This window comes from Gorilla gorilla, chromosome 16 (genome assembly GCF_029281585.2).
Source record: "Gorilla gorilla gorilla isolate KB3781 chromosome 16, NHGRI_mGorGor1-v2.1_pri, whole genome shotgun sequence".
NCBI lineage: Eukaryota > Metazoa > Chordata > Mammalia > Primates > Hominidae > Gorilla > Gorilla gorilla.
The window spans coordinates 27,805,741-27,821,976 of record NC_073240.2 but is presented as its reverse complement, the minus strand read 5'-3'; the positions used below and the strand labels follow the sequence as shown (position 1 = coordinate 27,821,976).

General features: G+C 40.6%; 1 protein-coding gene across 5 annotated transcripts in view; it reads left to right on the top strand.

The window, feature by feature from the left end:
• The window catches only part of GABRB3 (gamma-aminobutyric acid type A receptor subunit beta3), a 230,802-nt gene extending 217,984 nt beyond the window's left edge, over nucleotides 1–12,818 (top strand). For all 5 annotated transcript variants that reach the window (XM_004055859.5, XM_004055858.5, XM_055364222.2 and 2 more), the window contains one exon: nucleotides 8,226–12,818. In XM_004055859.5, the coding sequence (XP_004055907.1) occupies nucleotides 8,226–8,567 (342 nt within the window). In that variant the 3' untranslated portion in view covers nucleotides 8,568–12,818. The remainder of the gene's footprint in view (nucleotides 1–8,225) is intronic.
• The last annotated feature ends 3,418 nt before the right edge of the window (nucleotides 12,819–16,236 follow it).

Genomic DNA, 16,236 nt, shown 5'->3' with positions numbered 1-16,236 from the left:
TTCATTCTTCACGTGGCAAGTCCTTTCTCATTCTTCTAAAACGACAGTATTTTACTTAACTAGAAGCTGGAAGAAAATTAGACAATGAGATATCAACTGTGTGCCAATCTGGTGACATATTTTAGGAAAAAACAAAAAATCTCTCTGTGCTATATTCTGAATGAGATGTTTTTAGTCTTTGAATGTTTGCACCTGTCAAGGTTATAGAGCAGGAAGAAAAACTTCATTGAAATCAATGGTTCTAATTATGGTAGATATGAGATGAACCCTTCAAAATAAAGAGTACTCATGAAATGATTTAAAAATTGCAAGTCATCTGTCATTCTATGAAGGGCATTTCAGCCTTGTATTTCACCCACAGTTGCTTCTTTCTACTTTAAGACGTAAATTCTAGATGATAGAAAAAGACTTTCTCTTGGAAATATCTGTTTAAGTTATTTGGCTCCTAAGATTTAACAGATTTTTAATAACCCTTTAGTTCTTTCAGGAAAAAAAAAAACCATGAGTAATTTTGGTGGAAATTTTCTACATACTGGTTCATGCTTAAATGAAAACCATACAAACGTAAAACCATAAATAAAGCAGCCAAACTATTTCACACTAAGATCTTATTAATTCAATATATATTCAGATTCCTTTTCACACTAGAATGAGAGTTACCTGCACTGTTGTTTCCATTACAAGTGTTCACCCACTCTGAAATAAGAATAATGTAAAATTGTATTGGTTCTTGAGTTCTTTCTCACACGTGCTATGTCCTAAGACAGCTACCAGTTAGTCATACGTGTCCAAAGCCCCCAAGAGCACTGTAGTTTTGTAAATTATTAACAACATAGGTGGGGAGGTGGGTTTGACTTCCCTCAGTCTAAGTTTTCTTCACTAGAGTTCAAGGGCACAGCCTTAGAGACCCACGTTCGTGAGGTCGTTTCCCAAACACAACAGTGGCCACAGCGCTGGGGAACACAGGACATGGATTCATACAGATTTGTATCTAAATCTTGAAAACTCAAGTCAACATTCATTTTACCCGATGTCTTGTGTCTTCATTCTCCCTGTGCAGTTCCTGAAGTCCCCACCTACATGATGTCCCATTCCCCTTCCATTGTCCTGTCCTCTCTACCTAGAATGCCTTTCTTCTTGGTCCACATTTTCCCTCCAAGATCTAAGCCAGATGTTTTCCTCCATGACATTTTCCTTGGTTGTTTTTTGTTTTCTTTTGTTTTTATGACGGAGTCTCGCTCTGTCGCCCAGGCTGGAGTGCAGTGGCGCGATCTCAGCTCACTGCAACCTCTGCCTCCTGGGTTTAAGCGATTCTCCTGCCTCAGTCCCCCAAGTAACTGGGACTACAGGCACCTGCCACCACACCCAGCTAATTTATATATATATATTTTTAGTAGAGACAGGGTTTCATCATGTTGGCCAGGATGATCGTGATCTCCTGACCTCGTGATCCGCCCGCCTCGGCCTCCCAAAGTGCCGGGATTGCAGGCGTGAGCCACTGTGCCCAGCCAACAGTTTCCTTGACTTTTTTTGCCTACCACTTATCTGCATCCTGCCCCATCACTCCCTGCTCTAAGCAGTTGGTTTTATTTCTGTTCTCCCAACTTATGGGGCACATGCTTTATACTTGTGAAAATGGCAGATCACTCACGTCCCATGTGCCCAGCAAGCTTTGCCTCCTAGACAGCATCTGACTCTCTGCATCTTCCAAAATACGCACACCCGTGACGCGGACGGGGTACACGTGCTCTTGTAACATGTGTCCATGAATGAGTACTATTTGTCGTGGATTTGGTCACACTGGAGAGGTATGTTTTTTCCACTTTCCTAGTGGGAAGAGAGGACAAGGCTTATAAATGTCATCTTTATAAAGCTGGGTAAAACTGAGTCATTAGAATCGTCAAAGTTCATCTGACTAAACAGATTGCAAAATACTCCCCTTTCTTCCTTTAAGACATTCCTCCCCTTGGTATTTCACTCCACGAATTTGTTAGTTCTGGTCTACTAGATTTTGATAAAAGGAGCTTTTTATACGTTATCACTAGAAAAGAGATGGTATTTAAAAGTGTGTTTAGGCCAGGTGCGGTGGCTCAAGCCTGTAATCCCAGCACTTTGGGAGTTGGAGGCGGGAGGATCACTTGAGCCTGGGAATTCCAGATCAGCCTAGGCAACAAAGAGAGACCTTGTTTCTACTATATATATGTACACTTTATATATATGTACACTTTATATATATATGTATACTTTATATATATATACACACACTTTATACATATATACACTTTATATATATACACACTTTATATATAAATAAATATAAATATATATATATATATATATATATATATAAAATAGCCAGGTGTCAGCTACTCGGGAGGCTGAGGTAAGAGGATCACTTGAGCTCTGGTATTTGGGGCTGCAGTGAGCTATGGTCACGCCACTGGACTCAAGCCTAGGCAACAGAGCAAGACCCTGTCTCTAAAAAGTAATAATTATCAATGTGTTTAAAAGGCAACATGCAGTATTTTTTCAAATGCACTTGTTGATTATTTAAGGTCTCATCAGTTAGACCCCTTGAGGGTGAGGACCTTCTTGTGTTCACTTTGTGCTCCTGACTAAGGACAGGGCAAGATGGTGACATGTAGCAGCCACATGGTAATGTTTTAATGAATGGTCTCGAACAATCCCAGCCCCTTCGTGGAAGTGCATTCTCCAGTGAGGCATCACACGTCCTGATGTGGACGACTGGGCTTTTTTTCATCTCACAGTTTTGTTATTTAAAACATTGCATTGTCTGTAGAGAACATTTTTCTAAAGCTAAATAATGCTTTCTGTTTTTTTCTGTCTTCAGGAAAACGATTTCACTTTTCTGATATCATAATTCCCAAACCATTTAGTATTATTGAAAAGAACAAATTCTGCGTTACTACGCAGTGGCTCACGCCTGTGATCCCAGCACTTTGGGAGGCCGAGGCAGGAGTATCACAAGGTCAGGAGATGGAGACCATCCTGGCTAACATGGTGAAACCCCGTCTCTACTAAAAATACAAAAAATTTGCTGGGCGCGGTGGTGGGCGCCTGTAGTCCCAGCTACTTGGGAGGCTGAGGCGGGAGAATGGTGTGAACCCGGGAGGCAAAGCTTGCAGTGAGCCGAGATCGCGCCACTGCACTCCAGCCTGGGTGACAGAGCGAGACTCTGTCTCAAAAACAAAACAAAACAAAACAAAAAACACCTGCAAGCATCTTCCACCTTTGATTATCTTCTGACTCAACATCAGATAGATTTTAAACATATAAGCTTACCATTTAAGTAGAACTGTTTAAGATGCTGGACATTCTAATACAATCGAATTGAGCTTATTTGATAAATGACCTCAATTTATCAAATCCCTTTTAATGGTAACCAAATATGCTTTCTCTCATGATTCAAAATCAGACATATTTGGTGGGGTACCAACCATATTCATTGCAGTAAATGGAATGAATGGAACACCCCAAATGAACAGGAACACATTGGTTGACCCCCCCTCCCAGGCCCTCTCCACAACAAGATTCCCAGTGTGAGCCAGGCAGCTCATTCTCTCCACCCACTTCTTTCCTTTGTGGCACAAGGTACGGTAGAAGATGCTGGAAGGAGATAAAGACCAGTGGACAAGCTTCTGTCCTGGAGAATCTTGCTGTGAATCGTTCTTCTTGCAAAGACCAGCTGGGCTGCACAGTCAAGCCCTCCTCCCTGCAGCATCCAGGGCAGGTTCAGGTTACCCCTTCTTAGGGATAGTGAATGACTACTCTTGGGCAGGAAGATGTGGCCCTAGCACTCCCACAGCTAGCCCTAGGTGGCCTGCACAAGGGACATGCTACTGCCATGGGCACCTGTTTCAGCCACACCTGAATTTAACTGTTGGGCTTCTCCTGCCATATCCTCTTGGTACAATGAGAAACTCTGTCTCCCAAACCAAGGAATGCTTCCATTGTCTTAAAGACATGCAGACACACTTTGTCATTTAAAGAGTTTTGCTGCTAATCATCCCGTGGAAAGAAATCAGAAAGGACAGATACATAACAGAAGGCCGGGTGTGGTGGCTCACACTTGTAATCCCAGCACTTTGGGAGGCCGAGGCGGGAGGATCACCTGAGGTTGGGAGTTTGAGACCAGCCTGACCAACATGGAGAAACCCCATCTCTACTAAAAATACAAAATTAGCTGGGTGTGGTGGCACATGCCTGTAATCCCAGCTACTTGGGAGGCTGAGGCAAGGAGAATCGCTTGAACCCAGGAGGAGGAAGTTGCGGTGAGCTGAGATTGTGCCACTGCACTCCTGCCTGGGCAACAAGAGTGAAACTATCTCAAAAAAAAAAAAAAAAGTCAAAATTTCACCAAGGTCTGACATTCCAGGTGCTTTTGAGATACAAGCTCCATTAGAATTTTCCTTCTGCTGGATAAAAAATATAAGAAAATGCCCTCCTCACCTCCCCACATCATGTGTCTCCATACAGGTGGTGTGATCTCGGTCCATTCCCATCTCCAAGCACTCAGCCTGGCTGTCCTCCATTCTAAGGAGACCACTCCGTCTAGTGGAGGACAGATGAGTTCACTATCTGACGACTTCTAAACCAATGCTGCCTGTAAACTATAAGGAAGACCCCGCGGTGACACTCTTCATCCTATAACTGTAGGATGTAGCGTTGGTTTAGAAGCACTGGCCCCACCTGGACTCATGGCACACTTGCTGCAGTGTGGACGCTCCTGCTAGGAGCTCACAGGGGACAGGAGTGCATGGGCCGGGGTGGGATTGGAGTGCTGAGTGACTTTCCACTACTTCCCCAGCCCCTGAGCTGTGGAGATTCAGCACTGGGCAGGCGAAGGCCCAGCGTTGCTGCTGTGGGCATGCCGTGTGTGTCTCGAGGCTTAAGGAAAACCTCGAGATATGTTGCAGTGGCTGAGGGAGCAGTTATTCACGGGCTTCAGGCATTTCCATTCCAGACTCCACTAAAGGAAACAGAAACCATTGCAGGGCGCTCTCCCTGGGGCCCCTCTCTGCACTCTCTTCTCAAATTCAATTTCTTATAGCTTGAGTTGCACTTCAGAAGTCTATGACTTTCTACCTAGAAAGTACTCTTCTTCTTGTTTCCTAAAGAGTTAAATTGAAATTCTTTCACATGACATACAAAAAACAAAAACCTCACTGGCCTAAATCTAATCTGTGCTTCCACCCAGCACTGGGTGTACTTTCCTACTATGATAAGAGGATACGAAAGTGATAATGGCAGTGATGATGACAGTGACCTCATCTGTCTCAGGCTTAGTATGTGCTGGGAACGGTGTTTGCCTTTCTCAAAATATTTCAGGTGCTCTTCAAGCCTTTGCTTTTGATGTTTTTGCTGTATTTTGTCTGAAAAATTTCTACTCGTTCTTTGAGGCACAATGCAAATGTATCTTCCCTCTCACCTCCTATAGTAGTTTTGATTGCCACTGTAACAGATTACCACAAATTTAGTAGCTTCAAATCAGACCGTGTTTTATCTCATGATTCTGTTAGGCCACACGTGCAGGTACAGTGAGACTTGGCTGGGTCCTTCCCTTAGGGTGTCAGGAGGCTGAAATTAAAGTATTGGCAATCTGTGTTCCTTTCCTTTCCGCAGGCTCTGGGGTTAACTGTGCTTCCAGAATCATTCAGGTGCTTGGTCAAATACAGCTCCCTGTCGTAAATTGAGATCCCCATTGCCTTGGCTGGATCTTATGGTAGTTCTGTTTTTAGTTATTTGAGAAACCTCCATACTGTTTTCCATAATGGCTGTACTAATTTATATTCCCACCAATGGTGTTTAAGAGATCCTATTTTTTGGCTGTCTTGCCAGCACCTGTTATTTTTGTCTTTTTGATAGTAGCCATTCTAACTGGGGTGAGATGATATCTCGTGTGGCTTTGATTTGCATTTTCCTGATGAGTGATGTTGAGCATTTTTTTCAAGTGCCTGTTGGCCTTTTGTATGTCTTCCTTTAAGACATGTCTATTCAGATCCTTTGTCCATTTTCTAATGGGATTATTTGATTTTGGGCTGTCAGCTGGAGCCCATCTTTGCTCCTATCAGCTGCCTTGTTCCTTCTTATGTTTTCCCTACAGCCTTTCCATCAAGGGTGACTCAAGTCCTCAGTTTTTGAGTTCCTCTGATTTTATCTCTCTGACTTTTTCTCCTGCTTCCTGTTGGAGAAAGTTCTCTACTTTTGAAGGTGTGATGAGATCGAACCCACCTGGACAATCCAGGGTCATCTTCCTATCTTAGGGTATGTGCCCTTAATGACATGCACAAAGTCACTTTTGCATAGGGTTACATACTCACAGAATCTGGTGAGTATGGTGAGCTTGGTACTGAGCAATGAATGGGCTCACTGCCTGATGTGCTGGAAACCAATACGATGGCACCAGATTTTGAGTAAATAAAAGCTTTATTGCAAGTCAACTGGCAAGGAGATAGGAGGAAATGCTCAAATCTGTTTCCTGGAACTGGGGTTTGGGGCAGGTTTTATAGGCAGAGGGTAATGAGGCGTGTTCTGATTGGATCTTGCAATGAGGTGATGCTGGGAGGTATGGTCTGACTGCATCCTGCCATGGGCTCAATCTGATTGGATGCTGGATCCTGCCATGTGGTGGTTGCTTCTTAACTCTTCAGTCTGAGCACTTAGGTTCCACTCATGGTTGTATGCTTGGTTCATCTGGGCATGCTTAGGTTACATGACCTTCAACCTAGGGGTTCATGGCAACTGAAAATAACTCACCATGTTATTACACAAGGTTGAACCAGACTGGGTTGATCCTGTGGTTACAACCTCCCTGGGGGCCATTACCCTGATGACCACCTCACTTTCCCCAAGCATAATGAAGTGACCCAGAATGGTGTTACCAAACTTGTAGACATCTGAGAGTCCTGTATGGTGCCTTTCCACCACAGTCTGAGTGGTCCCTGGATGTGTGCAGCCCTTCCTGTGTCACAGCCCCCTTGAAGTCTGAGGCCATCCCACTGGCGGTCTTATCCCTACTTGGAACTCCATACAGGCCCGGCGCCTTCTCAGGCAGGACTCCTCTCACCACCTCACCTCCTGCTCATCTAGCTGGATGCCATTGATAAAATTAAAGTGTATGCAGAAGGCGGGAAGACACAAATTAATACGGCAATAAATTATTCCTACACAAAATAACTGTGTTTTGTGAAAGATTCATGGAGGAAGCCACAGACACTTAATCTATTACAGGAACACGGGGTAGGCTTTCCACAGCCTAAAACAGGACAAAGAAAATGACCTTCCAGGCAAAGAAAGGGAAGAGAGATAGGGAAGTGTGGGGCTTGCTGGAGTAAAAGCCCAGGGGACTGTGGAATGGTCCTTGGGGCTGTGGCAGGGATGGGCACTGCTCAGAAAGCAGATGCTACTAGTTCATTTCAGAAACGACTCCAGTGGGGCCCCCAGCCCCAGGATGTTCTGTGAAAGGTTGAAAGTTCCAGTGCAGACCAACCCACAAACAGAATGGACCTTTGGCATCAACATGAAATGTCTGAAGCTAAATTTGGCACAGAATAAAATGCTATCATTGTAAAGTTTGGCTCCATTGTGGGAAGGGAATTTCGTCTATTTTATATATAGCCCTTCAAAAAGAAGTCTCCTGCCAGAACCAGTATTGGGCAAGGAGAGCCTACCTGAGCTGGGGTGGGGGGGTGTCTGTATCTACTCCACGGAAGTCATCAGGAGTGCTCTTCAATCACAGGACTATTCATGTGTTTCTCTGTAGTAATTTGGGTGTGTTATATCATCAGAAAAGGGAACAAGATGACTTCCAAAGACAAATGGGAGAATATAGTTTTTATTCAAAGTATAGTTGTGAAAATGGTTAGAGCACCTAAGTTAACATCTTGAAAATCATTTGTACTTTATATTTAATCTTTTCGGTAAGGATTTGTATCCATAATGTGAAATTGCAATTTGAAAAAGCCCCTCCCCCTTATTTCATCTAATCCCTTACATGAGCATTTTTAGATCAAGGAAATAAAAATCTCTCAACTGCAATTAACCTCCAAAATGACATTTTCCAATAAAACGGAGTGCTGGATTTGACAGATGTACAGTTTCTCGTAAAACATGCAACGTGATGGCATGACATCATTCTGTCCAGGATCTGCATAGGGAAATTATGCTGCTGGCTGTCTAATCATGTGCATTTTCCTTCCAATTAGGTGGATGCTCATGGAAATATTCTGTTGACATCGCTGGAAGTTCACAATGAAATGAATGAGGTCACAGGTGGCATTGGCGATACCAGGAATTCAGCAATATCCTTTGACAACTCAGGAATCCAGTACAGGAAACAGAGCATGCCTCGAGAAGGGCATGGGCGATTCCTGGGGGACAGAAGCCTCCCGCACAAGAAGACCCATCTACGGAGGAGGTCTTCGCAGCTCAAAATTAAAATACCTGATCTAACCGATGTGAATGCCATAGACAGATGGTCCAGGATCGTGTTTCCATTCACTTTTTCTCTTTTCAACTTAGTTTACTGGCTGTACTATGTTAACTGAGTGACTGTACTTGATTTTTCAAAGACTTCATTTAACACTGAGTGAAATATTACTCTGCCTGTCAAGTTTTTATACCTGTACACACACAGACACACACACAAGCAGACACACACATATATACATACGCAATTGTATATATATGTGAACTTTCTCAGCATATATATAAAATACACGTGTATATGAGGATGTATGTGTATATGTTTATACACACAGGAGTCAGTGCCCATGTGTATGGAAGACAAATACACATACATATATACATTTTGCAGCTATGGACAATTTACCACAGGATGCATATTAAAGAAAGTCATAGTTTTTTTCTTTTTTAATTGAAAGGGACAAGTATCATCTAAATATTATGCCTTGAGAATGAGGGCGTGAAACACAATATCATCCCCAAATGTGTCTTCTATTATCATAAGTTAGATGTTTTAGTTTAAAAATCAGAAAGACATTCTTAGTTAATCTTTGAAAACTCATACAGTGGTATTGCTAGTTTAAAATGAGTCACTTACTTCATATCCTCTCGTTCAGTTTAGTAAGCGAAGGCTTCTTGGCTTCTCTGGTGATGGGGTTTGTTTTCATCGGGCATACGTTTTCTGCAATGGTTTAGTGGCTGGGGTGAGCCACTGGCAGTGTGCTTACCTGTTGTCTTAAACATAGATAGATCCCACGTTGATGTCTGAACGACCGCCTTTTGAAAACTCATCGGGAGTGAATGGCATCTCGTTGTAAGTACTCTAATATACAGTGTGTAGTTTGTTTCTGTTGTTCACTTGGAGTGGATCCAGCTTCACTGTCATGTGCGAACACAGTGACACGTTTGGCCAGTGACATTTCAATCACTGAAAATGTGCTCTACATCTCGTGTGGATTTCTAGGCCTGATATCCAACAGAAAGCATAGACGTCTCAGGTTATTCGTTACTCTAAGGTAAAACCATCTAGGATGATTTTCCCCCTTGCAGTTATGTTATCATTCTTATAACATTGTATGTTAATAGAAAATATATTTGCATAATATGCATATATATGTATATTTACCAAGATTTTGTTTCTTACGCTTGCTATCATGGCAGCATGCGATGTCATATTTTCCTTTATGTGATGTAACTACTTTCTGTTATCTAGAAATTAAGATTGAAGCTAAAACACTTCTACTGTTCAATTTCAGAAACTAAGAATCATCCTCATGCCTTTATTTCTGTATCTGACATATTTCATAAGCACATCCAACTACTCCTAGACTGACTAGGATTCTGCAGGAACACGACCCGTACACACCACGCGTCACCCAACGACCCATGACCGTTCTCTGAGGCAAAGGAGGGCAACCTGACAGCAAACACAGTCACTGTTGGTTCCTTCTGATCCACAGCCTCATCAGTATTTGGACTTTTTAAAGCTCGTAGAAACAAGACAAGGTGCACCGGTTTCATAGACGCAACCTTAACTTACTATTTAGATGAGATCTTTCTAAAGAAAAAAAAAGAGATGATATATTTTTTGTAAACAATATTTCTATCACAGGCATCCATAAACTGAAATGACTACAGTTGTGCAAACAGGTGTCACAGTGAAGTTGAGCATTTGGAGAAAAAAATAAAAAGCAAAATTTGCAGGAAGAACTGCTAAATTAATACTTCATCCCAAAATGCCACGTATGCCTCACCCTCTCTGTTCTATCCAAAACCAAGGACCAGAGTGCTCCAATGGTAGGCCCCAGTTGTCTCGATGTAGGTAGAGGCACCACCCTCCCCGAGGATGCGTGTGGTGTGGACTATCCCCATGAGCTGACCACTACTTGATTTTTCTTTGGTGGCTGTAACAACCTTTAATTTGTGGGCATCTGCAACAGTTCAAAACCCATCATCAGATAAAACATAATCCACAAAATCTCACGCTAGAGGCAATTACCTACTTCTAGACCCTTTTCCCTCTTTCATTCCTATCTTTTTCCTCCTAATCGCTGCTCTCTGGTTTTATTTTCATCTGGAGACTAGCCAGGGATTTCTTTGGCTTTGGCTTTTCTCTGACCATTTTTTCAATGGGTAACAATGGGGGATCCTAAAAGTTAAACAGATTGGGAAAAACCTTGTTAAGTGGCCTTATCATTATTATCATGTTAAAGAAAAAAAATACATTTGCAAAGACCTTATCCCTTTCAATACTTCAGGTATCTTTTTCTGTATCCAGTAATTAAAGGTGTGAGGTCCACATGCAGAAGAGGGACCCCAAAATGTAAATGGATGTGGACAAAAACAGTCAATGGTCTATTTAAGTGTATAATTTATACTATTCAGAACTGTGACATTAATTCTTTCTGGGAGAAAAGTGATTTAAAACTTTTTTGATGCATAGTTGAGGTACCCAAATATCAAAGGCAGAGACCCCATGGGGCTCCAAAGAGCTGCAGTCTCCTTCCCAAGGTTTTCTGGATATAAATTTGCATGGTATAGTCATAATAGCTTTTGAGCTTTTTATATGCATTTGGCACCAAGACTGGGATCCACAACTTTGTAGACACTGCGATGAAGTTAACATATTAGCTATACTATAAATAGTGTTTGTAACTACACACACACACACACACACACACACAAATACATACATATATTCTGTAAAAACAAAAAAAACTTTTTAAGATCCTTGGGTATGTGTTTGCTTTACTCCATTTCAGAAGAGAATTACTTTTCTTCTAACAAAATTATTTTATAGCTTCTCCATTTTTAAAACTTGTGAGAGCATTGAGAAGAGAACTCTGACTGTGTTAACAGAAGAGAGTTGAATTGGAGTCTCTGTTGTGTTAAAATGACCTCTCGTTACTCCACAGTAGTTATTTGAGCCAGTGACTGAGTCGCGTTGAGGAATTCTGAACCCAGACCTCTGACATTGTTGGCAGGTGGCTGTTACCCACACCCAGACCTCTTGAGTAAGGAGAGAAACGTTATCATTGGGGATATAATGAGATTTCTTTCTTAACAATTGAAAGTAATAAAAAGTTAATTTTCTAAGTAGTCCTGTCTTTCCAAAATGCGCCACAGGGGCTCAAGATCTACAGAAGAATCTTGTTATGACAGTTTGTTATTACCCATATTCAGATATCCTTGAGATAATGGAAGAGCCCTGCTACATAACTCCCTACAGAGAAAGACTGATAGACTTGAGTAGTCCTTAAAACAAGTGTTACTCCTGTTCACCAACCCCGGGACTGTGGAGGGGTTTCACTGTCTATACCATGCGACATCCATTTCCCCTGAATCTCAAACGAACTAGAAAGTATGTCATGATAATATTTCCATTAGATTTGGAAGCTGCCTGTACATCTGCAATATCATGTGTTTTTAACGCCAGCACCCAGAACTTTGACATGTTCAGTCACTCCCTGAAAGGCACTTCTCTCTTGTCCAAACACAGTGTTGACATTTTTACCGAGGAGATCATCTCAAAGGTGATGCCAAACGAGTCTGGGGCTGGTTTTAAGGGGACAGGCACATTGCAGTTGTAGGTGTTCATTTTCAGCATCTAGTAGATAATCCATGGGTGTTTGTCCCACCATTGGTGTATTCTAACAAGAATGTGTCCAACTTTGAATCTCCTGGCTTGAAAGTATAAACCATCACTTAATTCTTATTTTAACTCTCCACCTGAAAACCAGTTCATATTTCTGGCCATTTTATGTAAGCAAAACTGAACAATTGGTGAAACATTTTGTTACTCTTGGAATTGACTCTGGCTGTCAGTGTGAGCCATTAGAGTAACATCGAATCTTGGGGCAAAGAGCTGCCCAGGTGAATTAAATTTTTCCAGGACACTAGCTAGTGTGCCTTGGATTGATTACCTCTTCTACTGCGTTGAAAGGTGCCATGTTTTCCTGAAATACTAAATTCCCAACACCTGGGTAAACAATGACCTCCCAGAGAGTGGCTCCCGTATGCCTCTCCCTAGGACCAACCCCATGAACATGTTTTGTCACGCTTGTCTCATGTTTCTACTTCACAAGTCAGTGAGTGTGTTTAAGGTAAGTACAGGATTATTCTAGTAGGAATAGGTGATTGCTGTCATAATCAATTCTCATGTTGATTTCATTTTATTGTAAAGATAAATTTAAACCCAGTTTTGCTTAAGCACATTGATGTAATTTTTTGGTATTATTTGACATGAAAAAACAGCAAAATTGAGTGATAGATACAATATGAAACTTGTTGATGAATGAATTCAAATTTATTAAAAAAGGAGTAACTGACCTAAATGTGAAGACTGATTTTTTTTTTCTTCCTTGGCTATCTTGTGAAGATGGTGTGGTTATTTTAATTCTAGTCATTCTTGCACATGCCCTTTTGGGTTATGCTGAAAGTAAAAAAAAATAAGCCCGAAATTGACTGCATGTGAGATCAATTGAACTATGACTTAAAAAAACGAAAATCACAATTTATCCTCAACTTCAAAGGACAACTAGACACACAGAGATCTAACTTGTCCCTGTCTTCAAATAGGTATTTTAAGCAAGTAATATTTTTATATTAAAAGTCAGGGAGCCAACCTACCTATAAGCTCTGGCCAAGGTGGTATTGATCCTTATCTTGAATTCTTTAGGCAATTTCTTTGTTTTTTTCCTCCAGTGAGAAAGTACCAAGCAATGTCTCAGAACTAATTAATTAATTAATTTAGATCCTTGGACACTTTAGGTAGAACTTTTATTGAGAAATATATTTCTAGGCCTCCAGAGAAGCTGTTGGTTCACCTGCAAACACCTTAAAAGGAAGGTTCCCCAATGGTGGTTTAAGTCTCACAAAATGCCCTCAGGCTTACCTCCAAATTTCCTAACTCTTAAGCAAAATAATGCAGATTCTTTGGGAATTCTTTACAGGTCCTGTTTTCATTCTTTTTTTCCATTGTTTGGACAAGTTTTTTACATTCCTGGTCTACTTGGGGACCCCAACTTGGACATATTCCACACTAATTCTTCGTCTAAGGCTGGAACATCACGAATGGGGACAGTTCTCACCCATTTCACTAGGTTAAAACCTTATCCATCCCAAGGGACAATCTTAAATTACCATAACCACAGAAGAAAGGATTTTCAAATACTGACTGGATTTCTAAAAGCTTTTTCTTTAGAGTATTCTTCTTTTAATTGGTGGAGGAAGCCTCCCTGCATGTGGGGCCCAGTGATACCCAGACCATCTCTGCACAGCCTCCTCACTCCTGTCTCATCGCTGCCCTGCCCACACCCACGTGTGACACCGTCTTACAATTTCTGCTCTAACTTCTTTTTTACCAGCTTCTAAAGGATAGGGTTTATGAACCCTCCTATGAATGGGAACATTATTCTTCAAAGAAGACAGACTCTGGAACTTGTGATACCATTTTTAAGGTACGACATGCAGCCCCATGTTGCTAAACCAGCAATGGTTATTGATTGAGGTACTCTTGGCATTAGAGGGACTTGTGCTTCATGGCCCTTGGTTTTTATAGAAACAAGTTCCAGTTAGACTCAACAGGCAAGCAATGTAGAGGGTACTTGTAAGTAAAATGCAATTCATTGAAATGGCATGTTGGGTGTGGGTGTGGGTCTGTGCATCTTGAAACCAAATAGGAAACTAGTTAGTGGCTCTCATAGCCAGGTGGTTTTAGGAAAATGTCTTCATAACCTACATCTCCATTTCTTATTTCACTAGATATGGGAATTTGTCTCTTGACTTCCCATTTTTTTAGATAGATACAATGCCCCCATCCTTCCATGTGTTTCTCTTTCTCTTTTCCACCTCCCATCTTCTGTTTGCTGTAACTATAATTTTACATTAGGTGGAAAGCATTTACACTGAGATCATAAAATTATATTTCAGTATTTAATATTATGTTTACAGATTGATCCTAAAAGTTGAAAACTAACAACAACCCACATTATTGAGCTGTACTATGTAAGTATGGTTGAAGGTTTAGTATTTTGTTTGAATGTGTAAAGATAAACATTAGAAGAAGAAGAATAACAGAAATACTGTAGTGCTTTTAGCCTGGAAAGTGGAATTTGTTGATGGCATGTGAAAAAAGAGATATTCTATTAGCTGTTACTTCGTTGTCAAGATCCAGAACTTTTACATTTGGCACTCTAACTATACTTCAGCCTTGAGGGGTTTACTTACAAATAAATTCTAAAAGTTACAAACAAATTAACAACTGATGTTATTAAGATTATATAAATATTATTGAAAGCAGAGCTAAGCAGTTTGCTTGGGTTTCTTTCTCACCTTTAGAAGTCCAATGTCTCAACTTTGGGCTATTTCAAGGAGAATATTCCTAAGATTGAAGTCAAATGAATTATTTTTCTTACATTCCTTCAATTGATCCAAACCACATGACATTTATGTTTGCATCAAGACCTTCTTAGGTTTCATTTCACTCTGTCACCCACAAATATCTATTCTGGGGTTTCTAATTTGCATTCTTTTTTAATGAAGAGAGACGTATGTGCTTTCTTGACTGTGTGCATAATATTACCACCACTTCAGTCATTAAATTTATTATTGGGAACTTTTCCATTTTCCTTCATGAAAATATTCTTCTTGGCATTGACTAACTTCCCGTACAAATTAGGATTGTTGCAAACTAATTCCTCGTTATAAATCTCATCCCGTGATTTATTTTCACTAAACTCCTATATTCTGTAATTTTTAAATATCGTTCATGTTTTTTCTGGTTTTGTCCCCATTTTGCCTAAGTTCATCTTCAGTTAATGTCTCAGGAAGAGCATAGGTGACCGGAGGTTTCAAGGCTTCATGCGTCTCTTGACTCTTCCTTTGGTCCTTCATGTTTAATTGGTAGTTAGCTAGGTATTGACTTGTGTGTTGGAAAGTAATCTCCCTAGAACTTTGAAATCCTTGCACCATTGTATTTTATCATTCAATGATGCTGATAACAGGCTTGATGTCAGATGATCTTATTTGCTTATAGGTTACTCACCCCCAACTTCTCACTTCCTCACTATCCCCACCCAACCAACCCTGGCCGAGTGAGGTTTTTCTGGTATTTCATAAAGGTGAATTTAGTATGAATCTTTTGTTTATGGTGTTGGATCCTGAGCGAAACTCTCATCCTAAAGATCTGCATCTCTTAGCTCTAAACATTTTTCTTCTATTACTTTTTAGAAAATTTCTTCTGCCTCTTACTAGTCTGATTTTGCACTTAATGGTTTGATTCTTAATATATAGTCTTTCTGTCCTGTTCTAGATTTTTTTTTGTCTGTTAGCTATGTTTTCTGGGAAATTGTTTTTATCTTTCAACAATTCTATTTTATTTTCTAAATGGCATTTTTAAATTATAAATGACACACAAAAACCACACATATTTAAAGTGTGTAATTTAATAAACTTTGACATCATGAAACAATCTTCACAATCAAATTAGAAAACATTCGTCCCCACCAAAATTTTACTAGCATCACTTTATAATGTCTCCACCCCACTTTAAGCCTTCCAATCCTGTCTCCAAGCAACAACAAATGTGCTTTCAACAATTGATACACTAGGGATAAGTTTGCATTTTCTAAAATCTTATATAAATGAAATCAAATAGTACACACTCTTTTTTCTCTACCCTTTGACTCAGCATAGCTATATAAGATTCATCCATGTTGTTGTGTGATCAGCAGCTCAGTTTTATCACCGAGT